The 25,961-nt window shown below is 42.1% G+C and overlaps 1 protein-coding gene across 1 annotated transcript in view; it reads right to left on the bottom strand.

Moving 5' to 3' along the window:
• DTNBP1 (dystrobrevin binding protein 1) overlaps positions 1–25,961 on the bottom strand; it is a 1,092,536-nt gene that overhangs the window by 1,060,967 nt on the left and 5,608 nt on the right. Inside the window, exon 2 of the mRNA XM_069613561.1 lies at positions 5,341–5,394. Within this exon, the coding sequence (XP_069469662.1) occupies positions 5,341–5,394 (54 nt within the window). The remainder of the gene's footprint in view (positions 1–5,340; positions 5,395–25,961) is intronic.

Genomic DNA, 25,961 nt, shown 5'->3' on the forward strand with positions numbered 1-25,961 from the left:
GGAAAAACATCCTCGAGGTAGATCATATAAAGAGCTGATTGAATCATTATTTGAAGAAATTGCCTGGCCTTATGAAAAATTGAAACATCTGCCATATGTTCACCAAAAAAATGCATTCAAAGACAAACTGAATAAGTGGGATTGGTGTATGAATGCTGACCACTTATCCTCGCTTTGTGGGTACGAGGCAGTTTAACACATCACTCACAGATGCCTAAAGACTCAGGCCTATTTACTGCTTTGCCCGGCTCCAGAAGTTAGACGGTTCTTATTACAATCAAGAACAAATCAGTTACCGGGCCTCACCATTACTGGCCCCCGATCGAATATCCCCCCCGAGAGGCCAGGATCTGTCAAATCTGTCAGGGTGCAGGTGCACTAGAAACCACCCGACATGTCCTAACGCTCTGCCCAAAAATTGGGCTCTATATATATGGATGTCTTGGATGACGTGAGCTGCAATTGATTCCGCGTCTACAGCATGTACTTCTCAGAAGATATGTAAGAAAAATCAAAGTACACTAAAATGAATCGCCCTAGACTCCTTCACAAATGACTTCCAAATGCAGTTCCAACTGAATTTCAACATACGCTAACCCTGGTGAGTAGTGTACGCTGAATGGAAATGTATCTTACCATTTTCTAAATTTGCCTGCATAATAATGGCTTATGAATGACCACTCAATATATTGAAATAGTCTGTGAACAGGTAACATAATGAACAGTTTTCAGTTTTTGTTGAATATTTCCAATTATATTTTATTACACAAGTTTCATTTGTGACACGATGTACTGTGGCTTGTACAGTTTGAACTTTAGATTATTTAGTGCATCCCTACTTTAGTGATACTCGAACAGTTCAGTGAAATGGGAGTCTTTCCAAACACACACTCACATTGCATCTTTTAAAAATAGGTAATTCTTTTTAAATGACCATATCTGTCTTTACGTACACTGCACTGATGGAATTACAGACCGTTACCATGGAGGAAACCACAGACACGTCCAACATCCTAATGGTGAGGCCAAGCAACTTGTACACAAACCTTTTTTTATTGTTTTTGATGTGGTCTAAAATATAATACTAATGTCCACTTTCTACTGAACATGGTATCGAATATATACATCGATTGAAGGACCGTGATGCTATTCCGGAGTCAAGAGAATCCTCACTCACCTTTCAAGTAATTGTTTTAAGAGTATTCTTTCAGATGCTACTATACAAAATATGTATTTGTTGAAGTTGAACTTATTGATTAATGTTGTGTATAATGTTAGCTTTTGATACAAACAGGCTTGTAGGCTTCTTTGTCAATATCGACCATCTTTTACAAGTATTTTCTTTTAGGTTTCATCTTTATTATTAAAATTACTGTTATATAGGTGGAGCCTGGAACTTCAACAACGTACGTTTCTTCTACTGCAACGGTCTGGAGGATGAGGTATGAGAAGTGATTTTTCTTGATTAACAATATCCTTTTTACATTTCAGAGAACATGTTAGCAAATTGCAAAGCATTAGATCAACAACCTTGATGTATTTATCACAGAAACACATGCAACAATGGAAGTAAACCTTCAGAAAAATTAAATGTGTGACGGAATAACTTATGCCCATTCAATCTATGAATGGTGTATGTATTTGTTTACAAACTTTAGCTGCTCAGCAAAAAGTGGAATCAGTGAAACAAAATAACATTACAACAGATTAAAGGGGCCAAAATGTAAGCAATATGTTTTGCAGGAGTTTGCTGAAGGTTATCAGGTACAGTTTTCAAATATGCCTTTTAGAAATCTTACATGTACAAAGTGTTAGACTTTTTACATAGTTCAACTGATATCGTAAGGTCGACTATCATTAAATCAACTTTCTCAAGATGTACTTTGTGATATCAGAGATTTTAACATTAAATTGTTTAACAATTTAATCAATGTTCTTTGCATTTGTGATGTTCAAGGAATGTACTACTGAAGCGTTCGAAATTGAAGAGACACATGGACAAGAGGTATACATAAGATATTATAAAATATCAGTTATCATCCATTCGGAGTGCAATATTTGATATGTTTTAATGTTTTCCATAGTGACATTTTGTTATATATGTATATAAGTGAACAAGCCACTAGGTTGTGGCGAAACGCGTCAGGCTGCTGTCTGGCAATAACATGACTGGGATATTTTGATTTCTTTTTTAAAACTGCAAACCATGAAATGAAGTTTGTTAACTATGTACAACCCGCGCAGTTTTTCTGATGATTTTTGTCCGCAATGAGGTGGTTGGAACCGACATGTGAGGAGTGCTGCTCGATATGAACAGCATACTAAGGCGCCGTTCTAACTGAAATGTATATAAGTATGTATGATTCTTTAAGTGGAATATCAAATTTCAAGGTTTATACAATATCAAAAGGTGTTTTTTCAGCTTGGTGTGGCAGTTGGCAAAACCAATTTGACTGACAGAACATTCGGAAAACAAGGATACATAAAGGTTTTTTTTTAAAACAAAGTTGTTTATCAGTTATTTAATTGCTATTACATTTTAATGCAGTAATTCATATAGTCTGTAAGTGTGCTATACATTAAGCATGTTTTTCTCTTCAATTAGAGGCCTTGGAAGAAGAGGAACATAAAGAGTCAGACAAGCACACAAACTAATGACAGCGAAAAGAGAGACCTAGGCTAAATAGCCTTCGGTGTGGGCTGCACACCCCTAGTTACCACTCAGTGGTTTTCCTGAGTTTTAATGTATTTTTTAATAATTCCCTTTTTACTTAATAAAAGGTCATCTGTATGTCTGGTGAATTCCATCAGCATAATACACTCTTTAAAGTGTCAAGGTAAGATATTATTGATTTATTTGCAGATGGAAGGAAATTGCCAATGCATTTCAGCATATTAAAAGTCCTTCATCAGGGCATTTTTACTTCATTGGATCAATCCCAAAGGATACAATTCGACTCACATTTGTCAATGTGAATATGTGATTCAGTTACCCCAACAATCAGTCAAAACATGTTTGAGCAATTACAAAGAAACAGAAAAATAAATGTAAAATGAGAGAGAACAACATTACAACCATGCAAAATCATAACATTGATTGCATGCAGGCCACATTACAATGACAAGAAAAGTACACCAACATTTGGTAGAATATTTAAGACAAAGACTGAGAAAAGAGAACAACATGTCCAAAATCAGTCTGTTCTTATCTTTTGCAGAGAAACGCATTACTTTCACTTCCATCCCTCTCGTGTATGTGACAGAAGAATGCACATGCTTAGTGCTTTAACAACTTTTAATGTCCTCAAATTCTAAGAATTAGAATCGAGGCAAGTCAAGGTAGTGTCCGTCTGCTGTAAAGTACAACGGTCGTGATCATGTGAAGGGTGACTGACCTTTGCGCTGTCCCAACTGGGCGCGGGCATTATCTGCATCAGCTCTGTGATTCATATTATCTAAATAGCATGCTGCTTACCTATTGGGGTATACGGACTTTGCTATTGCTAATCCGTGCGTTCCATCATGGAGGATAATACGCTAATGACTAGAGTTCTGCAAAAGTGCGGAATGCACAAAATATCGACAATAGGTAAGCACATACTCCCCAATGAATTGAAGCAGTGCTGGAAGGAAATGAACGTGACCGCCTTCATAGAATGGACAAACCAGTCATAATCCTTTAACATGCAGCAGGTGATCCCTTCCCAAGGTGGCTGGTTTCTGTGAAGCAGACCGTCACATTCCAGGCAGAGGCACGAGTGGGGAGTGAATAGAGGACTTGCACATTGCAACGGAAACATTGGAGCAACCAAAGGAGCAATCTTTGCCTCGGAAAATGCTAGAGACCCACAACGCACCAGAGGCACACCACATGCCCTATACTCCTGCACCATAACATCCTTCACTGCCCCTTATCGCCTCCAATCTCTCCATGATCTTGATGTTATCCTCTTTATCTATCCCTCCTCTAACCTCAACCTTACCCTGATGTAACCCTGATCTTCCATTATTGTCCTTCATGTAATTCTAAGTTTAATTCCTCCTCCTGTTCTTCCTTCTACTCCAAAACATCCATGATGTAATACCCCTAACTCTTCCAAACACCTATTTTCTACTCCAGCCATCTTTTGTTATCTCTGATCTACTTCCAATGTCCTCCTCTCTCCAACCCTTTCCTCTTTTGCAACACCAGTTCTCAGGAACATTGTCTTGTTCCCCACCCAGCTAATGAAAATGGGCTACCTTTTATAATGTGAGTAATAAGGTGATTGGGGCAGGAAGCACTCAGATGGTTGGCAACATTCCTTCCTAGCCCTGTCCTCTCGTACCCACACCACATCCTTTGTGGGTAAGCCCTTCCCCTCTTTACCCTCAGACCTCGGGTAAGGGGTAGTTTCTACAGGTTTTGGTCATTTGCCCATGATTTTAAGAACAGGAAAAGGTGTCATAGACGATTGTACACCGGTTGATCTACTTGGGAAGTTTGAATGGAACGGGTCATGTCAGTCTAAGTTTCAGTCCAGTCGCAAAGTAGGAATGCAGTATTCGGAAGCCCACTGTCCCTCTGCCAGGCTCGCAGGGCTGTCTCAAATCTGCTAAAGGTAAGCAAGCGGTCCTGCAAAAGCACTTGTGGGTCACAGAGTGTAGACGCACAGTAAGGCTGAAGGTTCCACCAGTATTTTCCTAGAACACATACTCCAAACCCTCATTCTGGAGGTCTGCTTGCGACTCATGGACCACAATAGCTTCCCCATGGGCTCCGACATTGCTTCTCTCTGGGAGATGGAAGTATGGTGGCATGGGCAAGGCCTGGGCAATGCGGCTGAAGAGGGCAGAGGTCTTGGGCAGCCCCCATTTACCACCTCCAGGGGTTGCATCGCATTATGGGCGACTACACCTGGACGCCAGATTTTCCTTGGCTCCCTTCCAGATCTCAGAGTGGTGAACTCGTTACACTACATTATGCAAATTCACAAACTTTGGGATCTCGTCATCATGGAACAAATCAACCATTAATTTTGCTTGGTCACAATTGCATTTATATGTACATGTTCACGTGTCCTGGATTATCCAGCTGAAAAGAAATACAGAATGCATCTGTCCGTCTACGGTGTAAGATCTGATCTGAACTTGCTTGATCAAAGGAGGAAATGACTAAGTGATTTGTGCGATTATGGGGATTCATCGATCCAAGGCTTTGCAATGGGATGGTATGGACTGCAGAGATCAGGAATGGCTGTTCGGATCCCCAGGGGCAATTGGAGGGTTGGAGAGACAATCTTTAGGTTCCTCTCTTCATTGAAAACCAATAAACAGATATAGACACACACAAAAAGGTACCTTGGCTTTTTTTTTATTTTGGCATCCCTGGATTTGTCACCCAAAGGCTTCAACCTAAAATGTAGAACACAAAAACAAAATTATAACAAATTTAAGGCACCAAGTTCCATTCTACCGCACAAAGCAGAAAAATAACCGTGTTTTAGCATTAAACAACTTCCATTAAATCAAACCAACAATTTGCTATTTGTGAAAAAATTTTAAACACCCGACGCCCATGTATTCAACATCAGACTCTAAAGCTAAAATGTTGTAAATCTTATGGAAGCCCAAGTCCTTCACGCATATGAAGCATGAATCACAGTTGTGTGCATTATGCGCCTATCGCAAGTAGAACAGTGTTTTTACATATGAAGTTCAATATGCGGCAAAGCTCTTTTGTCTCAGTGAATTAACAAATGTTTGTCAGAGATGCAAATTGCAACTGGAACATAGGTATGAACTTGACTCTACCCCACTCGGTTACCCTCCATCCCCCGTTGCACTCTTAACAGGAGACTGCAGCCTAGTTGGAGAAGTGTGGAAATGGTGGTATTTTGCCACAGTATTTGCAGATAATTCCCAGAAGAAGCCAGTCATGTTAGAAGGTGGGTGAAAGTTGTAATTGCAAGGTTCATCTAGGGAGCTTGCATCAACTTGTCCGTGAGATACACAGGATCTTGGAGGGTCAGGATTGGTCACTTATGAACAGACTCCATCCTTTCTGCACCCACCTTGTTGACCATGTGATGCAACCAAAATTCTAAGGCAAATGAAATCAATTATGGTCCGTGTGAGAGGGTGAATGTGACTTTTTCACACCATCAATCTGTTTCAACAAAGGGGAAATTAAACTCCATGGGGCTTCTGTGCTTCCTTATCATGAGAAAAAATTACGTTTGACAAATAGGAATCTAGCCTACAAAATATCATTTCCCAACCAGCTCCTGTATATGTGTGTGTAAGCATGCACCAAGAGTGACAGAAGAGTGCCAAATCAGAACATATTTTATTTATAGTTTTAATATAAAGCAAACCCGACAAATGAACAAATGTATCAGAGCGCTGTACACAATTGGATACAATTTAAAAATGTAAAATAAAAATATTTTTTTAAAAAAAAATCAATGCAATAGCAACTAACATTTAAACTTAACTGAAATGCGACATATCCTTGTTTAAGCTGTGACAATATGACAAAGTGTAACATGGTCCAATGGTGCCTGGAAACACTTGTGTATAGGCGCCATACAAATGTTCAATAAATAAATAAATAAATGGTGGTGGGAAAGACTGAATACAAGTGGACACAGGGAAGAAAGGCGGCATTGGTGGTGAATGCCAACCAGCTGACTCTCAGGCTCATGGACAGTGAGCAAGCCGAGAAATGTCTAAGTAAGAGGGTCTTTAGTGCTATTCCAAACTTCAGCACTGTTTGAGCAGTGTGGATGTCTAGTGGGATATTGTTCCGCAGCGACGGCACTGAAAAGGAGAAGGACTGCTTGCTTGTCTTTCCTTTGTAGTATTTTTTGGTTCCAGTCTTGCGGCTTCTGGAAGTACATGGACAACCATATGGTTGAGAAGACCGTGATTGTGACACAGAGGATTCTGGAGATTATTTGGGCTGTTATCGGCAGCCAGGATAGATCTGGGAGTTTTGGGGAGATATGCTAAACTTCCCGAATCTGGTGAATAATCTTGCAGCTGCATTTGCTCCACTTTTGGTGGCACAATGCCTAAGGGAGGGACCTCAGACCTACTGCGTTTCCCATTCAAGGTGATATTGTACGAGTGTTTGGATGCAGTCCTAAAATCCAGTGGGAGGAAGGGAGGTTTTTATTTTGTGCAGTAGTGATGGTGGATTCTGGGCTGTATGTTTATTTTGGCGATGAACTGTCTGCAATTGATGGTAATGTACATTTGGTGCTTGGCGACATAATCAGCATGAACCCAACAAGGTTAATGCCGAAGTGACATGGTTTGACAATCGATAGTTTAGCTTTGTTCCGTAAGAACAAACTCCGTTTTGGTGGGACGGAGTTTCAAATATGCATTCGTCATCCAAGATTGGATATCCAGACAGTGTTTTATCCACGCAGTATCTTCACTGCAGCTGACCTTCAGGTGCAGCTGTGTATGCGCTGCAAATTCCCTTATGTAACATAATTGCACAGAAGGATGGTTTTCTTGAAAACACATTGTATGCAAACTGTACATTTATAACTGACAGAAAATCCAATCAACAGTACAATATTTCAAATAAAAAAGCTTCACTGCATATTTATAATCGAGGCTGGCACTTTAGGATACATTGTAAATTTACATAAAGCAATACATTTTAACGTCCTTCTGGTTCTAATGTCAAAAGGTGATCTAACTAATGCGATTCTCTGCAATATCCTCTCGTGATGTTCTGGAGCAAATGTCCAAGCAAGAGCGTCTTTAGAGCTTTTTCTGAAATTCAGTACCATTTAAAAGGTGTGTGGATATCTCTAGTCTCTGAGGTGAGCAAAATATCTCAAGAGGCTATCCCAGAGAGAATCTTACTGGATAGATCGCTTTTCGCATTAGAAACTGAAGCCATAAACAAGTACATGAACATGTTCTGCTTTGTTAAAACGTTCGATGTATTCAATAAATGGTGCTATCGATGACCATAAGCATCTGGTGAACATTTTTTCTTTTAAATATTTCTTGAGGTGGTTTAACTTCTAGAATCTGAAATGGAATTTAACAGATCTGATGTTGAAATGCTTCAAAAAGGAATGCCACTAATGATTTGCATTAACTGTACGAACGTTTGATTTATGTTCATTCCCACATATACAGATCTTTTGTGTTGTCTGTCCAACATAGTATATGTGAAAAGGGCACTGTATGGAGTAAACTTAGGTTTTCAATTTAGATTGGTTTACCTTAAAGTAAATTACTGCTGGTTAAACAATGAACACAAGTAACTAAGATGGGTACAATTCTCAGAGTCAAAGAATGAAACTAATCAAGAAAAAGTGGATAGCCTGGAAAGAGAAACTAATACACCTCCCATCAGAAGTATGCCTTACATCACTCTGCACAAAGGAAATTATATGGGATACATTGACTACTTTCAATCAAGAATCGAAAACTTTTCTTGAGAATACCCTTGTTTGCATAGCAAAGTAGAAGTAATTTGCAAGATATACTTAATAAAACTTGCACAAAACACTCGAACATGCAATCAGTATTTCAATAAACCAAATCAGGAACATATTTTATTTACACCCGACATAGGCTCACCACCCTTACTCCGAATTTCCCAAAGGACTTGGCAGGTCTACTGGCAGTCACTGGAAGTAGGTATTCCCAACAAACAAATGTATCAGAACGCTGTACACAATTGGTTATAACTAAAAAGGTTTGACATAGAGAAGTAAAAAAAACAATGCAATCGTAACTAACATTTAAACTTAACTAAAATGCAACATATCCTTGAAGAAACAGCCATGAGAGTGCGCCTGAGGCGAGAGGGCTGTTTGTCTGAAGAAATCTCTATGGCTAGGGGTGTAAAGCAGGGGTGCCCGTTGGCACCAACGCTGTATAACGCATACATAGCCCATTATGAAGAATCAGGAGGTGGACCTCAGAAGCTCTCCCCCCCCACTATAGGAGGAACTAAAATATCTAGACTCCTATACGCCGATACGCCGACAACATTATCCTCTTGGATTTGACACCAATTGGCCTCCAAAGACAACTGGATAACTTGGCGAAATACCTAAAAAATAACATCCTGCAACTGAACAGAACAAAAACTAAAATCATGCTCATGGGAAAGAGCACAAAAAAACTATCAAACGCCACTTGGAATATTGACAGACAAGTGCTGGAGAAGGTCAGTAGTTTTAAATATCTAGGAATCACGATCAGTAGCCACACAAGGGAAATAGCCATGCAAGACTCTCTATGGGCCAAACTGACATCTCTGACAGCCTAAGCCAAGGCAGTCAATAGAAAATATGGGTGCTTTTCCCTCATCCCGGCCCTGACTTTTTTTTTTTAAATGAAGGTAGTTACCGCCTTAGTTTATGGGTCGGACGCAATGTCCCAACTGCCGGACATAACCTGGCCAAAAATGGAAAGTTATTTTTGGAGAACAGTTTTGGGTTTGTAGAAAACAACTCCCATGGTCCTTATTAGACGGGAACTATGTTTGACTTCACTTCTAACATCAAAGACTAGATCCTCTCTAATGCTGTATACCAAACTGCTCTGTTCCCCAAGACCGAAAATATTGGACCTAATCAAAAAAAAAGAGCTGGAGTGTGGCTCCAACCAGCTGTTAAAATCCTGGGAACAGACGAATATCCAACAATTGAAAGACCTAGATGCTTCTGCAGAATTACTAACAACTAATCCAAATAAAGTCACTACGAAAATATTGGAGCTTGATTGGATTAATACTCTATATGTGGCAAACACCTATACCTCGACAGCAACTTTCCCGACAACTTCAATGAAAATTAATGAAGTAAGAGGATATCTAAAGAGATGTCCACATAAAAATCTGAGCAGAACATTTCTAAGATTTCGTCTAAACCAGGTAAAAACAAATGAAATCTTTGCACGAAGGAAGCAGTCGACTTCGGATAAATGCCGCTTTTGTAAAAAAGCAGACCAAGTGGAAACCACCAGAAACATACTAATGGAATGTGGCAACCTTAAAAAACCATAAGAACATGTTTTCTGGCAAACACATTGAAAAACTTCTCCACTTTGGATGAAGCCGGACGATGGGCGGTTCTGACAAGTGGGAATGATGAACGATGTGTTGTTGGAGTGGCATCATTTCTAAAGCACATTGAATTGAAGTAACTTGGGAAGTGAAGGTTATATGAACTTAATTAAAGAAAGGCGGTCTATTGAAAGCAAAAACTTAAAGACTTATATCATCAGGAAGGATGACTACCAAAGGAATGTTATGTCCTTTTTTTTGTTGAAACATTGCTTGTCAATTAAATAAAAAAAATGTTTTAAAAAAAAAACATATCCTTGTTTAAGCTGTGTCAATATCACAAAGTGTGACATGGTACATCATCTGAAGACAGGAGAAGAAATCACACTTAATTATACATTTAGCTACATGCGAGAGTACTAATATCATTTACTCTGTATAATGCCTTTTTGGCATATAAGGCATGTACATGCTGAAACACACACATATTTGTACAGGTGAAGAAAAATCACCAAGTTGCACGCCATTTTAAAGCGTTTCAGCATAGAATCAGTAAGATTTTCAGATTCTAAACGTTATACAACCCTTGGAATTTGGCCAGAACATTTCAAGAGGATAACACTGAGAGAATCTTAGTGGATAGATCACCTTTCTGCATTAGGGACAGAAGAAATGAACAAGGACATGAACATGTATTGTTTTGTTTAAATGTGTGATATATGCAGCACGAGTGCCATTGGTAACCGTAAGCATATGGTGAACCTTTTAACTTTGATTATATTTTTATTGGTTACACATGTTTTCATACACAGTTTGTTTTTTCAAGAAAACAATCCTTCAGTGGAATTATGTTACAAAAGGGAACCCTTTGTATGTTTTTTGAATAATGTAGTATGTTCTGCCATCTTGGTGGTATTAGAACTACACACTTTATCAGAATAGAAAAGACATAGTAGGAATACTGAAGTAAACAAGTATTTAAATAACAAATGATGGATTAGTGGATAAACTTTGCCACATTAAAGGCGGGGTCCACAAGCTTTGGTGTAATTGAATTTCCATGGCAAGTTGTCTTTTTACATTTTGGGCCCGATTCATGGAAGTGTTTTATAATGGCGCAATGCCATAGGAAAAAGCTCCATGAATCAGGCACTTTGTTTATTTTAATTGCTGTTAATGAATTGTGCACATTTTCTTATAAAATCAACCAGTTCTTTTACAGATCTTCACTTCCTAAAGATGGGGCTAGTGGAGGATAACCAATGTTAGGTTTTAAAATGCATTTTTCACTTATTATTGATGTGAACAAATAAATAATACGATACTAAAAAACCAATTGAATTGCTTTGCGATACCTTCATTTTGAATTAAGCATTGAGTTTGCTTGATTTAGGGCAACCAGGTAACCCTGAGGTTCAGGGCAGCATTTCAACATTGGTCTGAAGTGTTCCCCTCCGAGTACTTTCATTGGTGGAATTGATGCCAGGGCTGGTTTGAGGTTGGTGCCTTCACAGTCTGTTTGCCCTGATTGTCAATGGTTTGTTAACAAAGAAACAGTTTAGGGTGTTGCACTTTTCGACTGATTGTGGAATAGGGGGATGCTGTAGAGGGTTTTAGCAATTTCCGATGGCCTGGAAGGAGTTCAACTTTTGTTTGCTGCCTCAGTTATCGTTGTTGTATGGTAAGTTGTCTTTGCAGGTTTTAAGGGCACAGCGGCGGGTGTGCAGTTTAAGCGTGGTGACATTGCTGAGAGATTTTATACTAGTTTGGTGTTTTTGAACCAGTTTCTTTGCCTGCTAGATGATATGCCTGCTGTCTGTGAGCTCCAGGAATTATCAGTGCTTTTATTCTGACCTGGCGACGTTTCAGAGGGGCGTATAGGTCACCAAGGGTTGTCATAATGAGATGAAAAGCAGCTCCCATGTGAGCACTGCAATCACCCCATAACACCAAAGAGTTCCTCAATCTCGTGGTTTGATCACAAGCTGGGGTCCAACTGAGGTATATCGTGTCTGGTAAGACCCACTAAATCGCCTATGTGGATTATACATAATGATATGATATGATATAGCATTTATAACGCGCCTATACACAAGTGTTTCAAGGCGCGATGCAGCAAGGGAGGGGGAACAGAGGGGAGACAGAGACAGCGATCCTACTGGGCCGGGTGTCATTCAGATCGTGCAAGTGCAGGGGAAGGAGAAGAGAAATGTGCGAGGGGAAGTGGGAAGGGGATAGTGCAGTACATGAGGTAATAGAATAAATAACAATAAAAGAAGTAGGGCCAGCTGGTGGCAAGTGCAGGAGTAAGTGCAGACACCAGGAAGTCTCAAGTGCTGGTGGGGTACTGTAGGGATACAGAAAACATTCCCAAGTGCGGGGGTTGCCAGGGAGGCGGGGCAGGTGTGTAACTGGCGGGGGAGGGGACCAGGGCCCGAGATCAGAGGGTGGCCAGGTAACCAGTAAAGTATCAGCCAGAAATTCAGCAGGGGAGAGCAGGAGAGAAAGCAGAGGCAAAGAGGAAGGTTTTGGAGGTGCTTCCGGAACCGGAGATGGTTCTCCTCAATTTTCAGGGAGACTGTTCCAGAGGGAGTCCCCAGCTGAGGCAAGAGATCTACCACCAACTCATTGCTTGGAGAAGCGACTGACCCTGAGGGAGTTGGAGGCGGATGAGCGAAGAGCTCGAGAAGGAAGGTATTTAGGAAGAGAGAGTTGAAGGTATGGAGGCCCAGGCCACAGACGGCCTTGTGGACAATGCAGAGGGTTTTGAACTTAATCCTTGCCGCCACTGGGAGCCAGTGCAGAGATTTCGGTTCTGGAGAGATATGATCCCTGGGCTTGAGGCCAAGGACAAGTCTTGCAGTCCTGTTCTGGGTGAGTTGCAGAGGGCGGAGAGTAGAAGCAGGCAGATTTAGAAGGAGGCTGTTGCAGTAGTACAGCGTAGAGAGAATCAGAGCTCTGGAGACATTGAGCTTCTCGGGGAAAGAAAGGAAAGGAAGAATACCTCTAAGGAGGTGCAGCTGGTAGTGAGACTTCCGAGAGACGTCAGAGATGTGAGGAGAGAAGAAGAGTGTGGAGTCGCAGATTACCCCCGAGGTTTTTAGCCTCGTCGGTGGGAGCAGGAAGAGGGCTAAGAGAGGCCAGCCAGAGAGTGACGGGAAAGGAGGGAGCGGGTGTGCCGATAAGGAGAATCTCAGTCTTGCTGGCATTAAGGCATATTGATAGGCAGGAGCAGAAACGGTTCTCAATGCAATATAACAATTAGATTATTTGATTTCTGTTAATGATAGCAAGGGTTTACTCTTTCTAGCCATTTTAAACTAATACTATGAACCCTCCAATTGGGTGGCCAATGCCCCCTTAAAATTCTGGAATTCATAAAGTCCTAGAAACCATTAAACACCCAGGTTTAAAGTGATTGGTCTCCTGAAGTAAGCAAATACCAGCAAGTCTCGGGAAGTATGGATAGTTTGAGTCCCCCCACTTCTTGCCTACCCTATCCAAGTCCCAGAACACCAGCCTCCACAGCTTGTCCCAGAACTATGTGATGTAAATTCCCCAAAAGGGGTACCCACAGAGGTTTAGGAAGTATAATAGGTCCATCAATTGGGGACATGGGTGTTTCTGGCACCCATTATTTTAAGTGCCCTCTAACTGTTGGTTAACGTAATTCTAAAATTATAAAACTGTGGGCCAATTAGTATCAGTTGCCAACCTGATAGCATAGTGCCTAGAAGAAACAGAGTGCTTCACTTCCAGAGCAAAGAAGGGGCTAAAAGCCCCATTTCTTGAATAGTTGTCCTTTACAATCAATGGAAGAAGATTAAGAGGAAGCAGGTGCAAAATAGTGCGAGCGAGTACCTGGGCATATAATAGCAGTGCCTGAGAAATGCCACTTGTGCACAGGTCAGGGCTGTTGGCTTTGCCAGTGTTTGTTTTTGACAGGACTTCATAGCAGGTCACACAGAATGCCTATAGGTCAAGTGGCTCTGGGATGAGCTGGTTAAGACATTTGTATTGCACCAGTAGCAATTTACAAATCCAATTGAGCTATTGGCTCTCAGAGGACAGTTTTGAGGAACACGCTGGCGGGGGCACTTCGGGTGCAAGGTTTGATGATGAGGCCCGGTTGGGGAGAGCTCGGGGTGTTCCCATGAGCGGGTGCGTTGCTGGGAGTATGGGGGGGCTGGGGAGGCTGTAGACCCGGGTCTTCTTTTCGTTATGGGCCTGGATGGAGGCTCAGGGAGTTGTGGGCCCTGGCACAGAACTGTATGCAAAGTTATGTTATTTTATGAGTTGTGAATTTGTGACAGACACGTGAACCCTCCATAAGTATCATTTTCTGTAAAGTCGTGAATTGACGCGATTCACGGATGATGGTTTGAGGGTCACTTTTTACTTTTTTTGGGGCACAGGGTGGGCCACTTTTTTGGGGTGAGGGGTGGGCCACTTTTTTGAGGCCTGAGGTGGGCCACTTTTTTTTAGGGCGTCCGGGCCTATTTCTTGTCCCAGTCTGACCCCGAGTGTCACGCTCGCACATACAAACACGCGGTTCCCCAGCCAACATCCCAAATGGGCCATGCAAGGCTGGGGAAGCAAAACACCCCCGGCTATGCATGGCCCATTGGGCATGCGCGACAGGGGAACAGAAATATCAAACGAAAACCGTGTTTCCTTTTGACAGTTCAAACCGCCCAAGAGCACTCCCTCAGTTGAAAAAAGCAGCAGCTGAGGGAGCGCTCAGACTTTACACTGGGTTGGCTCCTCCATAATGGGCGAGCGAACCGGCGCCCCCTCACTCGGATGAGACGCCACTGGTACATCCTCAATTAATCTATGCACAGGGTCAGTGAGGCTGGATATAAAATACTGTTGACTTTGAAGTCATGCACATGAACTGCGCTGTTGGTATTGCAGTGATTTTGAGCACATTAAGGGATCCATAGACACGCCCTATAATAGAAGGCTACCAAGGTAGCTCAGAAGGTTCAGTGACTGTTGCAGAAATTTTATTTATTTAAAACTGGCTGTTAATCGTTCTGCAATTCCTTATAAAAAAAACATGTGCTATAAAATGTGTCCGGTCAGGGGATGGGTTGGGCTGGTCGCTTGCTTACTTATATTCAAGGTCGGGGTATTTGAAATTCTGCCCCCGTAATGAACATCAAAAGTTGGCAGCCATGATTCCACAGTTTAGTTTACGAATAGCTGCTGTCAGCACAATAGACGCATATATTTGTGATTAAGCAGTTTGAGAAGCATACAACTTTAGCACTATATACTGTGATAAAACACAAAGGAAGGGGCACACAAATCACAGGGTATTGTATGATAGTGAAACAAAAAAGTAAACGGTTTAAATAAAACGAGTGGAAGTTTAAGCATGTTTCAATTTGAAAATGTATTTTTGTTTTTTTCTATGAAAGTGTAAGCAGCACATTTGGAAAAACAATCGTGTGTCCAGTACTGCTTTTGACAGTAATGCCGCCGTCGCCATTGATATTCAATGCCCATTAATTCCCGTGGTGTCCCTTTCAGGCTAGAAGAAAGAACACAGGCTAAGCAAATTCACAAAGCGTTTTCCAATGGGGGGTTGACAGTATAAAACGCTTCTGTGAATTAGGTCCTAAGTGTCTGCAGACGCACGAATGGCTGGACGAAGGACCATCTTCAAGACTCCCGGATAGAGTTATTTGACAGGGGGGCACAAATTAGGGGGAGACAGAGCAGAAAATGGGGCGGGGGGGGGGGCAGGGGCAGCGCCAGCGCTATATTTCACAGTGCGGGTGAGAAGGATAAAGCCGGTGGTCACAAGTCACGATCAGACGGATCCACAAAGTACCGACTATTGGGTCGGGGCGCGAGGGAGAGAGGTAGAACAAACTCAAAAAGTTTCATGTGTGGACATTTTGAGTAGCTGCCGAAAGGAAGCAGTCTGTGCCTTAAAATAACTAGCTCTAGGGAATAATAATGGCACGCGTTTGCACAAGTGCTTTGCTGAAGTGTTTTGCCCGCTGCCGTGCTGTCTGGCGGTCGTAAGGTCGTACGGGCAATAGTTACTGTGAAAATTGTCTGAATGGTACAGGCCTTGTAACTAATCATTGTTCTTCAATTGCAGGTACATTTTAATTTTCCTTATTTTTTATTTTTTTTTGTTTTGAAAAATTATTCGTGTTTCTCCAATGGTTATGACAAGATTTACTTTAAAGACTGGGATGCCGTTGACCATTCCCCAATGGCCACATTCATCTGACCATATAAAAATAGCAGCCGCAAAAATGTCCACAGCACGGTCCAAAAAGCCTGCCGTAGAGGCGAGGGCTTCTTGGTCATGCGAAGTCAATTACATCCGACATTCGCACCTTCTATTCTTCTGAATGTATAACAAAGACACCACTTCAAATGGATCAGCAACTTGTTGGGGTAACAAATAATCATATTAATGAACCGATTGTCACGTGTATCCAACAACCTTTGCATTTACTTTCTATAAATCCCACCGGTATTGTGTCACCATGTGTTCCAAAATTAGAGAATGCTAATAATCAAGCATCGGTTCAGGCCGCTGTTGGTGTATCTCCGGCATGGATTGAAGTGACTGATACCACATTATTCTCTGTCTGCTTAGCAAACGAATTTCAATCCGCTGACATGGTTCAGACACCCACGCAGCTCACGCCCTGTGCAATCATGGAGCCCGTTCAGTGTTCCGTAGCAGCCCAAAAAAACACTGACGGGCGTATGAACTGCTCACTGTGGCAGGGGAGATTGATGAGGAGGCATTGGAATTCAGCGCCTTGGTGGATGGCGGAATTACCGCCCCATTCCAAGGTTGGCGGGGCGGTAATTCCCCATTCACCAAGGCTCTTCCCCATTCCCAAATGAGCCCCCATAGGGCTCAATGGGAATGGGGAAGATGCAAATAACGGTGACCGTTCATTACGGTCACCGTTATTGGCTTGGAGGCCCCTTTGCGCCCTCGACTTTAACACCTGCTCAAAGCAGGCGTTAAGGGCGAGGGCGCAAAGGGAACTCGGAGTATGGCGGTAAGGGATCACCGCCACCGGTCTCGTTACCGGTGGCCGCTATCCCTTACCGCCATACTCGGAATGAGGCCCTATGTGTTCTAACTCGGGGGACTTGATACTGTTGCATGAAAATCAAGCATAGTAATCATTCTTTCTATACATCCTGATCATGAATTCCCCAATACTCATATATTCCGTGAGTGAACACGACTCAAAAGCATCACACCTGAGATTCATGATGAATTTCATATTCATTTTATTGATGAATCCATTTCATTTATAGCTCCTACACCTAGACGATCTAGGTTTCAGGAGCCAGAACTAGAAACTGAATGTTTTATTCACAAAGATCAAGCCTCTCGATTTTCCTTTCCAGAATCTCCTGCCCTTAATAACACACTAAGTGCTATGAACACAGCTCTGTTAGCAGTGGCAAAGTTGTATGAGATCCTGGAAGGGAAAATAACACATCAGACTACATTGTTAGAACAAGTTATTGAAAAGGTGAGCAGATTCGACATTCATGTAAAAACTAACAACTCGATTATCAATTCTTTACTCAAGGTTATCTAAATGAGCAGGTTGCTCCCATGGAAGTCAAATTTGCGCAAAGAGTTAGTGAGTGCCCAGGTGCGCCAATTTCCAGCTGTGTGTTCTAATCCGATTGCCAATACGGGGTCGACGGAATCAAACTTGCAAGTTAGCGATTCTCAACATAGTAAACTAGGTGTTTCAGTGCTTGTAATAGAACCTGAATTAGTTGAGCAAGCTAACATATATTTGTCCCAACAGGAATTAAAACGAGTCAACTAGATGGGCAGTGCTGGCAAACAATGACAACCAATGAAGAGAACCAGGCAGTTGAAATCTAGAGGGTGAGCAAGAAAAATTGTTAAGGCAGTCAGTCGCCTGGGGAGACACCAAGAATCTCGAGTTCCCACGGTCGTTATTAAGGCTGCAAAAAGTATCCAACGGGCCCCTTCAGCGTACAAACCACTTGATGATTTAGTAGAGCTGTCCTTGGAAATTATCCAGAATGGGAGCCTCCCCAGTGTTAAACGGAGCTGCCCAGGAATGGAAAGCCTTTAAATTCTATTACTACTAATATGATACCATAATTGGCAGTTCCAGTTGCTTCAAGTGTAGTAGCAGCACCAGTTGTACTAAGTACATTGGTTCCAGCTCATCCAACTATTGAGGCTTATGTTACCCAAAAATCTATAAAGACTGAATCGATTGTGCCATCCCAATCAGCTTCCAGTGGCCCGACTACTGGTACGGAAGCACTTTCTGTATGGCAAGCATCAAATAAAAACCCTCAGTGGCTCTAATTCTCAACAGCTGCCTAGGATTCTGCCATTTTTGAATCTGGGAGTGCAACAAAATGATCACAAAAGAAGTACTATCGGGATTCCTAATGCTACCAATGGTGATGACCTTAAATTTGTGGCACCCCAAGCAGTCCCGATGGTGATAACTAACAGCTTCCTCTATGACACAAAATATCAGAGACATCGTAAGGTTGTCAATTGATTCATATATTACAGAGTCTCAAGGCAGAACCCAGGAAGAAAATACATTTAAAACAATTGGCTTTTCCTAACGTGAGTGCATTACTCCAGGGTACAATAAATACATCGAGATGTGAGAGACCGTTACAAAGTACGGACAGAGCTCCACCTAGTTCCATGAGTCAAATTCGTCCAATTATCACGAGCACTCACGCCAGAAATCAATCAAGTAAAGAGATGCCTATTAGTCGTAAAAATGAGCATTGCTTGACATTGAAATGTTGTGACTTACCAGGAGCTCAATATGTTCTTAACAGAGCAAGTATTTTGAACCTCTGTGCTGAGATTCCGACATTGAAGGACCTAACTACATTAGATATCGATCTAGTCGAATTTAGTAATGGTCATGATCTCACAGAAGCAAGAATCTATTTGCAATCTGGTTTAGTTGTCAATGCACTATGGCAAGCTAGGATGGCCATGTTTGATCTTGGCTTCATTTTAATGCAAGCCACCATCCAGCTTAAACAACAAGCTGAAAAACCATTTATCAAAATCTATAATCCCACACAGAGGGTTAGTAATGATAGAGTACAAACTTTTTCTAATTATTCCTCTACAGTACAAGGTCATGATGCTAGATCATAACAGTACGAGAGTTCTGAAAGCCTCATTGGTCTGATTTCCTGGAATACAAGAGGGTATAATCACGTCATTAACTCTGGGCACTAATCTGGCAATTTTTGACATCATTGCGCTCCAGGAAACCTGGCTATTACGAGCTCCAGTATGGGCATCTCATATCATTATCATTACTCCTGCCACAAAGAAACTAATGGGACGCCCTATGGGCGGTTTGCTATTGGCAGTGAAAAAAGCAGCTGGTTTAAGCATCATTTCTTGTCCGACTCCTTCTTGTTTTCAAATTACAAGGATCACTAGAGGTACAGTAACATTTGCTATTGTCAATATATATTGGAGTAAGCAGACACTAATGACTGACTTATTTTTTAAACATCTAGTATCTATTTTAGATACATTACTTCTGGATACACAGTTATTACACACCTTTATCGTGGGTGATTTGAATTTACACTTGTTGGACAAAGATAACGTTGATCTAGGAAATGATGAACGAACATGGTCCCCGATAATGAAAGAAAGGGGATTTGTGATGCTGAATGGTAGCGTATTGGGTGATATACCATCACAGCCCACTTGGACCAGAGGACATCAACAATCTATTTTGGATTACATTTTCGTAACTCACATTCTCTGAAATATGTATTATCCTTAAACATCATTCCTACGACATTAAGTGACCATAATATGTTACATGCTTGTTGTATGATTCCACTGAGTAATAATCTTATGCAAAAAAATCATCATTAACAAATGTGGTTAATAATGGAGGTAATCGCCTACGATGGAATCCATACAAACTGCTTCAACTTAAATCTCACATTTATGAGACCTGTGATTTTCCTCACTTAGATGGCTCAGACTGCTATGTACACTTGATGCAGATGTTTGAAGAACATAGATTACCTGATGTGACAATTAAGATTAAACATTGACATGTCTTTGATTGGGAATTGCAGCAGCGCAAATCCCACTTGAGGTGGAATCTCCGTAAATTGAAATACCAATCAAATACTGATAGAGTTGCAATAAAAAAACAGTTGCAAATGGCACATAAGGTATGGTTGAGAGAGCGGAAATTTCTTCAGAACCAACATGATAATGAGTTTATGCTCAAACAAATTCTGACCAAGTCTATGCGTGGTATTTGGGCACTTTTAAATAATGCTATCTTAAAGACACAAAGTGCTGTTCAAATTAGTCTCATATCGATTATTTCAGAGCTTTGTATTCCTCTCCCTTTCATAAAACAGATTGGAATTCTCTTGTTCAAAATGTAGATTACACCTTCCCAATAGAAACAGAAGATATTGCCCACTGTATGAGTAAATTAAGTCGATCTCGGGCAGTGGGTCCTGATGGCCTGCACATACGTATGTTGAAAACCCATGCTCGTGATTGGGCGGAAATACTTCAACAGATTTTTAGATACATCTTTAATTTGGGACAGATTCCGGAGTCATGGAAACATTCAATTTTTCTTCCCATTTTTAAAAAGGGAAATAGGGCCGATCATAAATCTTATCGACCCATTGCACTTCTGGACTGCCCGGGGAAGATTTTTAAACGCCTAGTCTTGAAACAATTCATTATATGACTAGATGCAAATAACCATTGTGACCCTTTACAAACGGGTTTCCTACCGGGTCTTGGCAAAGCCGTCAACACCATAACCTTGAATAGTATTATATTTCAAACACAGCAATGCCACCAAGCATTATACATCACCTTTGTGGATTTTCGTATAGCGTTTGATACAGTGCCACGCAAGCTGTTATATAAAAAGTTGATGGACAGGCAATGCCGTGGTATATTCTGAAATGGGTGATCGATTTTCACACTAACACCTTTGTTCAGGTCAGATTATCCAGATGGATTATTATCACACCCAACATGTACTGCCCGAGGATTAAAACAGGGTTGTCTACTGGCATCCGCAATGCTTAATTGTTTGTTATCGGATGTTGGAGGATGCTTTTCGGATGTGCAAGATGATTCCCCTAAACTTAACGGAGTAAAAATTACTCTTCGCAGATGACATGGTGCTTTTTTCCCCAGACACCTAACAACCTTTGAGCTCTACTCGGGGCCCTTAATAAGTATACACAGGCAAACTGCATTTCCATTAATGTGCCAAAAACCAAAGTCATCCAATTTGGTAATGTTAAAAAACGTAATATGAACTGCAAGTGGCCATTTCAACAGGCATTCTTGAAGTCGGTGTCATCTTAAATCTATCTAGGCTCACTCGTATCCAATTAGCAGGGTAATACTGCTTATGAATTACACATTAAAACACAAGCTATGTACAGCAATATCCCAAGCTCGCATAATTAAAGCAAAACTGTAAATTCTCTATTATGACAATTCTATTATATTATAAACAAAAACTTAGTCCTGTGATTTTATATGCATCAGAAACCCTAATAAGAAAATCGTATAAATATTGGGTGAAAGTGGAAGGTGGATACTGGAAACAATTGCTTAATCTTCCTGTATCTGAGTCGATATGCCGAATATGACATGAATTGGGATTTCTATAATTGTACTTAATGCATAAATGGAAACTATGCTGTTTTTAATTGAAAATGTGTCCTGGCTGCTACAGATACTGGCTTGATACCTTTAATAGCAGCCCATCTACTAAATTCATCAGATTCCTTTCCTACCATCTGGCGAAGACAAGTTCAAAAGATCATTAACAACACTGGTTTCTCATTAAAACTATCACTTGAGAATCCAGATAAAGCTAAGACCCGTCTTTATTAATATGATTGGATACAGACAAGACAGGCTTGTGTTAAATACCAGACATTTCTGAATAATCCATTTGCGTTGAAACGGTATGGGGATTATTTCATTAAATTCCCTACTTCATACCAGAGGAATGATTGATTACCTGTGTTTTCGTTTAAATTTGTGGGCCACATGTGAAGTTTTATATACTCGTATAATGATTACCGCAAATGAACTGCAATGTCTGTTTTGTAAAATTGCACCTGAAACACATTTGTGTACAGAATGTGACATATTACTACCATTGCAAACTATGTATTTTAAACCGTTATTTCAGGAATACTGTGATGTATCAAGGACCCACGTTGGGGAATTGTTATTCCATTCAGCCAGTAAAAAGGTCAGATATGCAACCTTGATTTTTTTTATATAGATCAGGCTTGTCAAAAAGGTCAGATATGCAACCTTGAATGTTTTATATAGATCTAGCTAGAGCTAGAGGCGAGGTAGAGGCAGTCATCGGCAGTCTCTCTACCCTCTCTATTCTTACAGCAGTGGGTGGACCCACTTATACCTGTGTGCAGAGCGGAGCGGCGAGCGGAGCTAGAGGCGAGGTAGAGGCAGTCATCGGCAGTCTCTCTACCCTCTCTATTCTTACAGCAGTGGGTGGACCCACTTATACCTGTGTGCAGAGTGGAGCGGAGCTAGAGGCGAGGTAGAGGCAGTCATCGGCAGTCTCTCTACCCTCTCTATTCTTACAGCAGTGGGTGGACCCACTTATACCTGTGTGCAGAGCGGAGCGGCGAGCGGAGCTAGAGGTGAGGTAGAGGCAGTCATCGGCAGTCTCTCTACCCTCTCTATTCTTACAGCAGTGGGTGGACCCACTTATACCTGTGTGCAGAGCGGAGCGGCGAGCGGAGCTAGAGGCAGTCATCGGCAGTCTCTCTACCCTCTCTATTCTTACAGCAGTGGGTGGACCCACTTATACCTGTGTGCAGAGCGGAGCGGCGAGCGGAGCTAGAGGCGAGGTAGAGGCAGTCATCGGCAGTCTCTCTACCCTCTCTATTCTTACAGCAGTGGGTGGACCCACTTATACCTGTGTGCAGAGCGGAGCGGCGAGCGGAGCTAGAGGCGAGGTAGAGGCAGTCATCGGCAGTCTCTCTACCCTCTCTATTCTTACAGCAGTGGGTGGACCCACTTATACCTGTGTGCAGAGCGGAGAGGCAGCGGAGCTAGAGGCAGTCATCGGCAGTCCGCGGTCATGTCTGCGGTTCACGCGGTTCATGACCCGCCGCCGCCAACAGTGAAACACCTCGCTTCCAGTGAAAGATTTACTACCTTTACACTTCAAGACTCGCAAGTTTTGTAAAAAGTGCTTTTAGAATCCACACCAGAGCAAAGACTCCTTAGAAGCAATTTTAAAATCCCTGATGTGACGACGATGGCAAAGCCACCTGGTACGAAACCAAAAGTCTCAAGGATTATTACGCTGACTCCGGTGGCTAGTGGAACCCCTGGCAGCACCACGCTACTCCAGGAAACATGCTTTGACTTTGACTCGGTCTTGGAAAACCCCTATAGTGGTAGTAACCACCCACCTCGCCTTTCCTCGGGGTCTTTAATGGAGCGGGCTGGCAGCATTACAAAGGCTACCAAAGCAGACGATTTTCTACCTAATCCACCTAATCCTCGGCTCGACGTAAAAAATCAAGAGGCATTTACCTTGGAGGCCCGCGCAACACCGGCTGAGAGGAGCGGCGATGGGGACGGCTGTGCGGATCCGTCGGATCGCCGGGCTGTGGGTCTTCGTGCGGCCTCCTTGCTGTCTCCCTCGGTGGGCCCTGTTTTCCCCTCCCCTTCCCGTGCCGACGCTCAGTCTGTCCAGCCTCCCCGCCCGGCCACGGCGAGAGGTGCGGTCTCTACGGCGGTCGGAGGACCGCCGGAGCCTGCACCTGTGCTCGCGGGCTGGGTGATCGGCCAGAAGGGGGCGGAGCATGAGGGTTCCCAGTCAGGCGATGGAGGCACTGCCAGGAGCGAGATCATGGACACAGAGGCACAGACGCGGGGAAGGCTGCGGACGCCTTCGCCCCCTGGTGGCTCCCCGCCTCCTGCAGCGCCAGCACTCGCTATAGCTGACGAGCAAATGATCGATCTAACAGACCCCGGTAAGAGTCCGCAAAAAACTATGGAAATGTACGACATGCATCGGTCTCCGGTTTCAATTCTAGCCCAAATCCATGCCACCAATGAATCTTCCCCTACAAAGACCCAACAGAATGAAAATAAGGTTGACACTCATTCAGGTCCCAAAAATCCTTCGGTGCATGGTACTTTCAGACCCCTCAATGCCAATGCTGCGATGGAACACATCGAGGAAATAGTGGAAGAACTGCCCCTGGAACTTCTAACACCGAAAGCAAATCGCTAAGACATCACATCGTGAGGACCAACCTAAAAAAACAATAAACCTTAAAAAGAAATATAAAAAAAAAGATGCAGGAAAAAAAGGCTTGCCCCGTCCACTGCTATCATCAGCGTTAAAAGATTTCTTTAAAAAACAATGCAAAAGAAAATTGGACGAAGTCAACGAACTATCGGACGCAGAAATTTTGGAAGCAATACAAGACCTTCCCCCGGCCACTAAAGCAAGAAAAACTTCCTTGTTTGTCAAAAAAACAACAGATCCTCTAGATACCACCAAAAAAGATCTACACTTAGACAACTCCCTAAATAAAAAAACTACTTCTGTAAAATCCAAAGTAGGAATTATTCAAACAAACGTAAATGCAAGCACCCAAAATCCCATTTTTAATCTAGGGAAATCAGCGGAAATACAAGTACTAATGTCGACTAATTTAGGTCAAACGGAGGCATTAAAAAATACCAAAGCTCCTATATCTTTGAATGAAAAAGATCAAACTGGTGGTTTGCACCCCCAACCCATCGACCGATCTCCGGAAAAAAAATCTCGACAATGGAAAGGCTCTTCCCTCTTGTCGAGATCTATCCAATCAACATCCTTTGGAGCCTCAATCAGAGTCGCAGCCGTCGAGGGAGAAACAAACACAAAAAAACCAAGATCAATTCACTCAAACTGACGAATGTACATCCTCTTCGGAACAACCTTCATCCCTATCCCCACGTCCTCGCTCACCACCAAGGAATAGGAGGCTTAGCGAAATAATTCCCCCTAACTCAAAGGACTCTCCCTCAAAAAAAAACGATCTAGCAACCATTATGTCGGCGATTACAATATCTTTGGCTCCCTTTGGGAAGCTCTACGAAAATATAAATGATTCACTAAAGGACAGCACTACGGTGTCGGCAATGATGCACACAAAATTGATTTTCGTAGAAGGATTTATCACCGCCTTGGAGCAAACTAACAAGATTCATAGAGAAACCTGGGATTCAAAGTTATCAATCTTGGAAGAAAAATTGAGGTTGTTACAAACTACAAATCCCGGAAAAAGTTCTCTGGCTGAGAAAGAAGGTTCGATTTCACCACAAATACATCCGACAAAAATAGCCCCGCTTTTTGTTAACGAAAAATCCAATTTTTCTCACAGAAAAGCTAACCCACCCAAAACAGTGTCGGCAAAAATAAATCCTAAAAAAATATCATCTTTATCTTGCTCCCAACCTCTCCTGAAGTTTACAAAAACTTCATTACCAGACTGTTCCGAGAGCCACATTTAATCCATAACAGAGCAAACATCACTCGCCAAGGAACCTCCCAAACAGACCAAAACCAAAATAATAGACAAAGAAATGGAATACGAAAATGGTCTCACTGACCTAGTCCAGCCCATTCAATCGCCTCGCTCTGTTGAGGAGTTCATCTGTCAAAGTTCATTGATAGACGTTTCTCAGCATGATGACTCATTAGAAATCTTTGAACCTGATACTACGAAGGGAGAATCCAACAGCCATCCCGATAAAACCAGATCCCCACCAAAAAAGGAAGAAAGAAATTTACCTACACTTAGCCATGCTGGCAAAGGTGAAACGGAT

This window comes from Ambystoma mexicanum, chromosome 5p, assembly GCF_040938575.1.
Source record: "Ambystoma mexicanum isolate Mex_15411 chromosome 5p, UKY_AmexF1_1, whole genome shotgun sequence".
Classification (NCBI taxonomy): Eukaryota; Metazoa; Chordata; class Amphibia; order Caudata; family Ambystomatidae; genus Ambystoma; species Ambystoma mexicanum.